This window comes from Camellia sinensis, chromosome 8 (assembly GCF_055761805.1).
Source record: "Camellia sinensis isolate YWXY chromosome 8, ASM5576180v1, whole genome shotgun sequence".
NCBI lineage: Eukaryota > Viridiplantae > Streptophyta > Magnoliopsida > Ericales > Theaceae > Camellia > Camellia sinensis.
The window spans coordinates 188615889-188626259 of record NC_138968.1 but is presented as its reverse complement, the minus strand read 5'-3'; the positions used below and the strand labels follow the sequence as shown (position 1 = coordinate 188626259).

At 31.0% G+C, this 10371-nt stretch overlaps 2 protein-coding genes across 2 annotated transcripts; both read right to left on the bottom strand.

Annotated features, from left to right (window-relative positions):
- Nucleotides 1-621: 621 nt before the first annotated feature.
- On the bottom strand, nucleotides 622-6269 carry LOC114321791 (F-box/LRR-repeat protein At3g48880). Its single transcript, XM_028269007.2, has 2 exons — nucleotides 5680-6269; nucleotides 622-1219 (listed from the first exon to the last, which is right to left on the bottom strand). The coding sequence occupies exons 1-2, from the start codon at nucleotides 6135-6137 to the stop codon at nucleotides 748-750; spliced, it is 930 nt and encodes a 309-aa protein (XP_028124808.2). The 5' UTR covers nucleotides 6138-6269; the 3' UTR covers nucleotides 622-747.
- An 822-nt stretch (nucleotides 6270-7091) lies between these two features.
- LOC114321797 (Pollen Ole e 1 allergen and extensin family protein) lies at nucleotides 7092-9900 on the bottom strand. The gene is made up of 2 exons (XM_028269019.2): nucleotides 9662-9900; nucleotides 7092-7662 (listed from the first exon to the last, which is right to left on the bottom strand). Exons 1-2 carry the CDS (start codon nucleotides 9831-9833, stop codon nucleotides 7379-7381), a joined length of 456 nt encoding a protein of 151 aa, XP_028124820.2. The 5' UTR covers nucleotides 9834-9900; the 3' UTR covers nucleotides 7092-7378.
- Between the last annotated feature and the right edge of the window lie 471 nt (nucleotides 9901-10371).

Below are 10371 nucleotides of genomic sequence, written 5' to 3'. Positions count from 1 at the left end.
AAAGGTCGAAGTATAATTTATCCTAATTGTAATACAAAAATTTGAATAGAACAATTTTGCAATAATATTTTTTAATGTTGTCAACGTCACTAATACTATTAGTATTATTACATTTTGAAAAATTTTTAGAACTCTAAAAGAAGAGTTTTAAAAAAGTTTTAATTTATCTTTTCTTCCCCTATGATTTGTCTTTTATAGAGTTTCATTTAGAGCTCTATACGCCGCGGCCACCACCATGATTTCTACCATTATCATCACTATAGCCATTGTCATCATAGGCATCACTATTATTTTCACTATCACCACCACAGTTGTTACTACCATGAAGTGCATCACTACTACTACAACCATCTGTCTAACACCACCACAACAACTGTGACTATGAGTTACCAGAACACAACTACACCACCACCATTACCAACACTGGAATATTTTGAAAAGTTGATAAAAAGTTAACTTTTTGATTTTTTAACTTTTTTGACAAAAAAATTAATATTTTTGGCTAAAATAGCCAACTTTTTGGCTAAAAGTAGCTAAAAAATCAAAAAAATTAATTTTTTTAACATCTTCCCAAAACACTCCACTATCACCAACACCAATATAAATAGTATAAGAGAAAAATCCATGAATTAGTAAACTTTAAATTTCAACTTCTTTTGCGTATTAAAAAACAACTTGACTAAAGTTGGGCACTTAAAATTATGTAAATATTAAACAGTTTCACATATTTTTTTTTTTTATAAATGACTACCAACGCCGATCATTAGTAACTCGAAACTCAAGTTTCCTAGAACGCCATTCTTCAAAATCGCAACACCTAGGCGCTCTCGTCCTCGTCAAGGATGGTTCGATCTCTTCAACCAACGAACAACATTCGATTGCAACAAAACTAACTTTTGAGCATTGTTTGGCAACAACCTTAACTCCCGATTTTCGTATCGAACAGCGAAGAAACGAAAGACTTTTCAACCTCGGAAGGTTGGTTGCTATGGCGGTTGCAGAGTCCTTGTCCAATGTAAAACTATTGACGTGGATGTGGAGGCTTTCGAGCTTGTTACAGTGTTTACCAAGTTGTCTGATAATGTCTATGCTGAAACCGCCATCGATTGGACCGATGATCAACAATTTGAGATGGGTCCAGTGAGTGATCGCCATTGTAAAGCTTGTTCCTGCTATTTTGCTTGTGTTGCTCAGGGAGATCATGGTGAGCCCTGGTGTTCTGTAACATATATCAATCACAATCATGTAAAGAATTTATTTAAGAAAAAATAAATAATATATGCAATAATAAGAGCTACTTGATACCAAATCCCCCTAATCAATATATACATATGAAATTCAGCATAATGATTCAATTAGCCGGTGATAGAAGGTTGTCTGACTTCGTTAGTAATTTTTTTTTTTTTTATAAAAATGTGTAAAAAAAGTAATAGAATTTTTTTTTTTTTTTTTTTTTTTGACTCAAAATGAAAGATGCTAGATGTGGATCTCACACCCATGTCACACATGTAGTAAAAATTTTAGACTCTCTAATAATACTCTGTCAAAATAGGCCATATTACTGTTGGCAATGTTATGAAAATAAAGAGAAACTGAGAGAGAGAATATATCTCTGTATATTTCAATAATTAATATGAGTGAATATAAGACTCCTTTATATAGGCGAAGGAGAAGCTAATATGGTATAATGCACAAATATGATAATGTCTAATATGGTAATATAGATATATGGTAAATATGATAAATAGAATATATAGTTACTATATTTAGCACCCCTCTCAACCTCAAGTAGGGGTACCAACTTGAGTTTGGAGAGATAAACTAAAATATAAAATAAAATGAAAGGCAAATAGTGTGGCACCTTGAGCGTTTACTTAAAAATATTTATAGTTATATATAATTGTGAGTGTATGTAATAATATATTATTAAATAAATAATAATAAATACATAATCTAATTTGGCATTAAATTATTAAATATGAGATTAATTAGGGATTATTATTTGAGGCCAAATTAACAAAAATATGAAATTATAATACTAGTTGGGCCAAATTAGAATTAAAGATAGTAAATAAATAAATATAAAAATAAGAGTAAATAAATGATAATATTGATAACAATAATAATAAAAATAACAACAATAATAAAAATAATAATAATAGTGGGTGTGGTAGTAACATAAATAATTAATTTTCTGTTGGTATACAATAAAGTGTAATTTAATTAGGGATTACTTTATTTATATAATTATGCAAGAAAACTGGGCAAAAAGTATAATTACTACAGGGCAAAAGTGTAATTAGCACAAACATTCACTAAAATAAGTATAAATCAATGGTTAGTAATGAGCAAATCCAAGGTGAGTTATGAGCAAATCCAAAGGAGGATTCAAGCTGGCCACGTGTTAGCCTGATGATGTTTTTACCTCCCTATAAATAGGAAGGAGTTGATCAAATTTGTGGGAAGAAAAGGAAAGGAAAAAGGGGCACGTAAGTTACTGAAAGTAGGAAACTTATAGTAAGAAGGTTGTGATAGTGGAAAGTAAGGCTAAGGGTCAATATTAAGGTGAGTTATATTATACCTTGAGTTACCATAATATATTTTACGAATGTTTTGACTTACTATAATTTATTTTATATAAGTTATGTTTTATAAATTATATTAATATTTTAAATTACGCGAGTTATTTTCTAAACTCTATTTGTTTAAAATGAAACTCATAGATATGTTTGTTTAAATTTTAGTATATATTTGAGTATGACCTTATAAATAATAATGTTTTGTAAGTACCACCACGGAAGTCTCATGTCTTGGAGGACATAAATAACCATTGGCCTCTGTTTGACCACTTTGTGGTCCTCTGTTTGTCATGGATCCATTGACCTCTGTTCTGACTGTTATTTCTGTGATCACTATTCTGTTCTATTCTGTACCGTGGTTATGGTTATTTATTTATATAATTTCTATATTTCAATTTTTGTCACTTAAATGATTTATTCACCAAATTGAGTTATGTAAATATTTTGGCCTAACTAACTATCCATGGTTATTTTATATTCTCTATACTCTTGGTATAATATTTCTCATTCTACTATGTGCTTATAGCTGTTACAATTTCAGGTGACGAGATGTAAGGGAAATCCATAGTCTCACGTAATGGAACCTGCATGAGGATTGATGTTGAACCATTATTTTGTCTTTTTTTTTTATATATATATTTTTGCTCCCTTTTGTTTCTACTCAGGGCCGGACATTGAATAATAAAATAATAAAAATCCTATAAATGTATTTTCTCTTATTAAAATAGTAAAATTGAGTAATTTCTTGTTTAATTATTTTTAGTTCCGCTTGCGCAGTTTAATTTGCTATGAATAGAATAGGTTAGTAAGTTGCGATTCCAACCCTATGTCCCTGGAGTTGGGTCGTGACAAATAGATTGCAAAGTCCGAACGGGAGCACAATGACACTTGAGATAGATCAGAGACTGGAGCTAATGTCCGGAGACAGTTTAAGTGTCATGTCTATGTCGGACCGTTGTAGAGACTAGATGTTGAACCATCAAGCGTGGCACACACATAACTTTATGATGTGGTGTTGAACGATGATGGAAACAGATGATTAAGTGCGCCAGGGAGCGACTTGGATGATGCGCCAAGGGGCGGCTTGGATGGTGCGCCAAGGGGAGGCTTTGGTGGTGCGCCAAGGAGACGGCTTAAAAAATGCGCCAAAAGGAGGCAACTTAGAGAGTACACCAATGGGGCGGCTTATAGAGTGCGCTAAAAGGAAGCGGCTTAAAGAATGCGCCAGGGAGTGGCTTAAAGAGTGTGCTAGGGAGGGACTTAGAGAGCGAGCTAGAGGGGGCGGCTTAGGTGGTTCTCATGGTATATCAGCATGCTCACCATGATATAGGGGGTGGTTTAGAGAGTGCACCAGGGAGCGACTTAGAGAGTGAACCGAGGGGGCGGCTTAGGTGGTTCACATGGTATATCACCATGCTGACCATGATATAGGGCTTAGGTGGTTCAGATGGTATGTCACTATACTCACCATGATATAGGGATAATATCCTCCCTCAAACTCAAATAGGTTTAAAGATAGAAACCTATATGAGGTTGAAACAGAAGGAAAGACAAAGTGGAGCAGAAATACACAAAAAAGAGAATTGCGGGTAAAAAAAAAAAATGATAGAGATATTTGTGATAAGAATAAACAGCGGACAAAAGGAAGAGACCACCACAAAGCGATACTAACAGGAAAATATGACAGTGGAATAGGTTGAGGTCCGGCGGGCGGCCAAGGCAAGGCGGTAAAGTGAAATTATTAGGTACTTAACCTAACTTTGATATCATGTTATGAGAATAAAGAGAAACTAAGAGAGAAAAAAAGAGAATATAACTCTGTATATTTCAATAATTAATATGAGTGAATACAAGACTCCTTTATATAGGAGAAGGAAAAGCTAATATGGTAATGCAGAATATGGTTATGCCTAATATGATAATATAGATATATGATAAGTATGATAAATAGAATATATAGTTACTATATTTAATAGGCAAGAAGGCAAAGGTTTTTTTTGCTATTTTTTTTTATGGATTTTTCCATTTTTTTTATAAAGAGATTTAGATGTTCCTGTCATTAAAATTTTAAGAATTTATTTTAGCCATGGTAAAAAAAAAAAAAAAAAAAAAGGAAAAGAAGATGAATCTTGTTATAAAACGTATTTTTATTTTTATAGATTAAAAATACTCAAAAAATGACTTAAAAGAATGTAGTCAAAAAGAGTATATATATTGTCAATTTAAAAGGTAATATGGTATAATTTAAAATTATTACAATTTAGAAATAGATAATGTATTCAAAACTATGCCTATTGAAAATTATTACAATTTATTTGAGTCGAGTAATACTATTCAAATTTAGTTTGATATAATTTAACTTATGAGGTATGCGTACGGATACAAATATTGATATTGGTATAATACGAGTATGTCAATATATAAAACAAGTAAGATATGGATACGATTTGATACGTTTGTAAACAAAATATTTATTTTTAATTTGAAATAGTGTAAAAATTGATTAAATGTTTAAATTCAACCTACAATTAACATTTAATGTCAAAAGTAAAAGTATAAACTAAAATTAAATGTCATTATATCAAATAATTTACAAACCACAACTTAATTTTAAAATCATACTAAGTATAAAATTAAAAATAAAAAAGATATTCGGTGAAAAGAATTTTATCTCTATAGTAGAAGAAACTACTGTTCAATTGGGATATATATTAAGTACGTTTGGGTACATCAAAAATTAATAAGAAAAAATTTAGATACATATTTCGTATACTAAGTATGTATATAATAAAATACCACACTCTAATCAAATGATGAAAAAATTTCATGATGCATTTCATGATATTTTTTTCATGATCCCTAATATTATTCATTTAATTTTCTTGAAGTTAAGTTTAAGTTTAACTTTATTGAATTCAATAGTCAGTCTCGAATGAATTTTAACCTATACTATTCAAGATGATCTAAATAAATATATTTTTTAAATTTTTATAAAAAGATGTGAAAAAAATAGAGGGATGATATAATCAAAAAAAGAAAAAATAAATAAAAAGTGAACACCCAATGTTAGAAAATAAAAAAGAAAAAAAAGAAGGTACACCTCTCTGCAATGTATGGAAGAATTCTATCAGAAACATGAAAGGAAGAAGGAAGCAAGAGTTGCCGAAGAGACTGACTCCAACCCTTTGCTGGGGTACCATATGCTTCGTTGCCTTGGAAAATACTTTGAATTAGTTTCATCGCTCTGATCTCCGTCTTCCAATACTCATCAACATCAGCAGGAGAAGAAGGCGGGCCTAATTTATCAGAAAACACTTCAAACTGTTGCAAATCAAAAAAATTCTGGTTCCAAAACATGACCTCCCAACATGCAAACCGCCATGAACGACATACCCACGACACACTCGAGCTCAAGTGCTCAATACATGTATTTCTGAATATTTTTGTGAGAATATTATGATCCATGTCACCCCATCCCCATGGAGAGCGTGGCTTCGTCACAATATCCATTGAATTCTTGTGTGTATGTATGTGAAAAGCATATATATATATATACATATATATGAATTATTGGTTGCTAAGTAGTCCTGACTATTATGCTAGTCTTCTACCAGAGTTCTACTTCTTGGTTTTTAGTATTTCATATGGAGTTGAATTCTATGTCACTAACTTCTTCTGTCCTAATATACTTCTCACCGTCATCTAAGAATCTCTAAACGCTTCTTTTATCTTAATACACTTCTATTCTAACTGTAAGATTATATGATAATTTGGAAACACAAGACTGTACAGATTAGGCCTATTTTTTTACAAAAAAGGGAAAAGAGTTAACACTTTGTTGCTAGAAAACAATTTTTGACGGAAAAACATTTTACAAAAAATATTTTCTGTTATGTTTGGTTGTGTTCTTTAAAATTAATGTATTAGTTGTTGTGTTAGTGGTAGGCCGGTGGTGGGATGATACCGTGGTAGCAAGCGGTTGTGGTAGGCATTGGTAAGGCTTAAGTTCAAAAAATATTTATTCAAATAAGTTTATTTTCTTTTGATTTTTATTTTTCTCTACCCGACACTAGAAATTAGAGAAAATATTTCCCACCTAAACAAATAGATTATTAAAAGAGTACAAAAAAGGTAGCCTAAAATTTATTTAAAAAAGAGATGTGTAGTATAGATTTAAACTAATGCGGATGACACTCAAAATCAATCTAATTTATGAATTTTACTTTATTGAATTTTTAATAATTTTTTTAAGCTCTTCAACATTGTTTTCAAACATATATAGTTTAATTCTTATTAATGGACTCAATAATGAGTACGTTTGATAATTCAATTTAATACTTAAAAATTGAATGTCAAAAGTATAGATATATAGTATATTTTTTATAATCACAATTTGTATGACTTAAAATCTCATGCACCGATCACTGAATATATGCTTCATGTGTTTAAAAAGTAGGTCATCGCATATACCGCTTGGTCAAGCTCAGTATGTACAAACACTTGGATGATAAGTTGATAACCAAACAAGCACTAACTACAATAATTTATAACAACAATGATTCATTCCACTAAAAACATCACCACTAATAGCACTAATGCATTAAAAAAGTAAAAAAAAATAAAAAAAAATACAACTCCAAGACCAAAACATCACATCATTAATGGCGGGACCCACTGCCACCTAATTAGTGGGAGCACTAATTAGTGCTCCCAAGCATTTTTCAATTTATAATTTATCTCCACACATGTTTTACATATATACATTTGACAAGTATCCATGTTTAGCAAATTCAAAATATTCAAATACAGTATGTTGGAACATTGGCCGGGTTATAGACGAAAGGTCTAACTGTGTGAGAATAACCTGATGGGTGATTGTAACCGAACTTGACACCTGAACTTCCCTCTCCCAGACTCGTGCAGTGTTCATGGAAGCTGCTGATAGGTCGTGCCAGGCAAGCATCCCAACGATCGCTTTCTGGCATTGTCTCTGCCACTGTGTACACCCCTTTGGAGTTTGTGAACGCCTGATAATTAAGAACTTCCCCGGATTTTGTTATGCAAAGAACAGCCACCTCAGCACCTGCACAAGAAGAACAACCAAAACTTCAGACAATATGCACCATAATACTTATTTATTTATTTGCTTCCAAATCTAACAGTATTGTTTTTCAGATAACATTTCATCGAAGAAATAATAGTCTCCATTTTGTTTTCCCAACGCAACTGAAGGCACAAGCCAACAACAACCATAATGTCAAACACATGACAAATAGCAGAGTAATCAGCAAAACATGTTTTCGAATAGGTGTAGAAAATTAATTATAAAATACCATAGAAAATTAATCATTATAGTACAGTAGTCACCAAAAGAGCTTGCTTGGTTCTAATTTTTCCAAAACACTTTTCAAAAAATTCTACTTTATTATTTTTCGAATTTTTTTATTTTTACTGAATTTTTTTTAATATTTTAAGCAATTTTTTTACTTTTTAGACACACCTAACATAAATACATCTAAAAAGTAAAAAAATATAAAAAAAATCTTTTAAAAATTCACTAAACACCAAAAATACAAAAAAAAAAAATACAAGAATTCAGTACATTTTTGTATTTCTATATATTTATTAATATTTTAAAATATTTTTTCACAAATTTTTTACTTTTTAGATACATTTAAGTAAGGTGCATCTAAAAAAGTAAAAAAAATGTTTAAAATTTTAAAAATATTCACTAAAAACAAAAAAATACGAAAACTAAAAAATTCAATTTTCAAAAAATTTAATCCAGAAAACTCAAACCAAACATACTGATTGGGATTCTACACAAGCAACAATTTGGGTTCCTTTCAAATCTCATGGAACAATATCAAATGTGAAGGGTATTTCTGGTTGTTCTTCCAATTATTATTATTTTTTAAAATTTTCCAGAAAATTTGTTTAGGAACTGTTTCCGAAAACAACAATCATTTTTAGGAAACATCAAAAGTTCTTGAATTTTTTAAAACTATTTTCGCATAATAATAAAAATGATGGGAGTTCGACTATTTTTGAAAAAGAAACGAAAAACAAAAACAAAAACACAACCAGACAGGCTATTAGTTTCTTCGTGCTCACCAATGCATTAACTAGATAAGAAGAAGCTTAATATTCCACATCAAACACAACATAGAGCCATGGCAAATTACAACTGGAAGGAAGTGGGCCGTAAGTGTCCATTACGCAGAAGGAGAGCCAAAGTGGTAGTAGAAGTAAAAGTGCATAATCCCCGATTTTGGAAAGACCTAAGAACCAGAGCACCTTAAGGATATCGATGTTAATGTATAAGCAAATCTTTTGTTTTTCAAAAATTAATTGAATTTTTACTTATGTCAATTTGAAAAATCATTAACCATACAATCCTCTCACTTAATCAAGAAAAAAAAGTTACAAGGAGGCTCTAGACAACAGCCCTTGGAGTTGGGGGCAATGAAATGATCCAAATCCCAGAGTGTGAATAAAGAATGGGGTTCAATTCAATCTACATAGGCTTCTAGACAAATAAGTGCCATTAGAAATTTAGAGTGCAGTCTTGGGTTTGTGATGAAAATGCAGCGTTTGCTTACGCCAAAACAATACAAAGACCTCAACTTCTGTAATGTAAATATTTTATTGCTTCAGTTCAACCCACATTAGGAGATGTAATAGGCTGATCATTTACATTTAAAATGAAAAATAAATGTTATTAAAAGTCAATCCTAAATGAAACCCCTGATTGGGGGTAGCAATTGAAAATTGAGTATGTGTGCAAAAAAAAAGATCAGTTCTTTACAATTACAGCACAGCGAGTAAAACCCAACATAGATATGGAGGTTACTTATAAAGATTATCATAAATCGCAACCAAAATCGTAAAATTAAAACAAATTAATGATAACATCAAAATCAAGGTCATTTTTTCCTATCATCATAATCAGTTCAATTATCTAATTCATCATGCTCACAAAACCCCTTTATCACAAGCCTCCCACATAAAGATACATGAATTGAGTAATCAATCAGCAGAAATCAGGTATTTTGATGGAGAGAGAGAGAGAGAGGAGTGACCTTGTAAAACATGATCTTCGGGGCCGATAGAAGAATCACCACAGAGATCACAGATGACTCTGCCATTGATTTCACCCGTCCAAGCTCTCACGCCACAAATCATCATCATCATCATCATGAGGATCGTATAGAGAAAAAGCGACACTGAAACTTTCTTCGACGACGACTCCATAGCTGCGCTTCCTTCACCACGCACTCTAGAGCTCCAGTCCAGCTTCTTCCACGAATTTATCCTAACCGGTAACAGGAAGTACCCGTAATATATCTTTAGATAAATTACAAATACACCCTAAAGTTTGATTAAAATACGAATCGCCCTTGTAATTTTAGAAATTATGATTTCTAATTTCATAACAAATTACCCTTTTTATTAATAAATCATCAAGTCAATTAATAATTTTTAATGATGTTAGAAATATGTTTTAATTAATAATTTGAATAATGCTATATGTACCAATTAAAATACATACTAGTGTACTAACAGATGATTTGGCTTCATTTGTCTGGTTTTAGGTATTTGTAACTTGTATAATAAATGTGATCAATAATAATATCATAACACTAGTTGGTATATTAGTGTGTACACTAATTGGTGCATATAGCACCACCGTAATAATTTAGGTAATTTTATTATTGTATAGGAAAACAATTATGAATTTTATTTTTTAGTTAATTCTTTTAAATAAAAATATTAACAAAGAGATATTTAT

Excerpts from the sequence above, each read along its gene's own strand:
- LOC114321791 (XM_028269007.2), bottom strand. The coding sequence starts at position 6,137 with ATGTATATATATATATATGCTTTTCACATACATACACACAAGAATTCA. Across the intron at positions 1,220-5,679 it reads CTTCCATACATTGCAGAGAG|AACACCAGGGCTCACCATGA; the intron begins GTGTACCTTCTT and ends TATATGTTACAG.
- LOC114321797 (XM_028269019.2), bottom strand. The coding sequence starts at position 9,833 with ATGGAGTCGTCGTCGAAGAAAGTTTCAGTGTCGCTTTTTCTCTATACG. Across the intron at positions 7,663-9,661 it reads CGAAGATCATGTTTTACAAG|GTGCTGAGGTGGCTGTTCTT; the intron begins GTCACTCCTCTC and ends CTTCTTGTGCAG.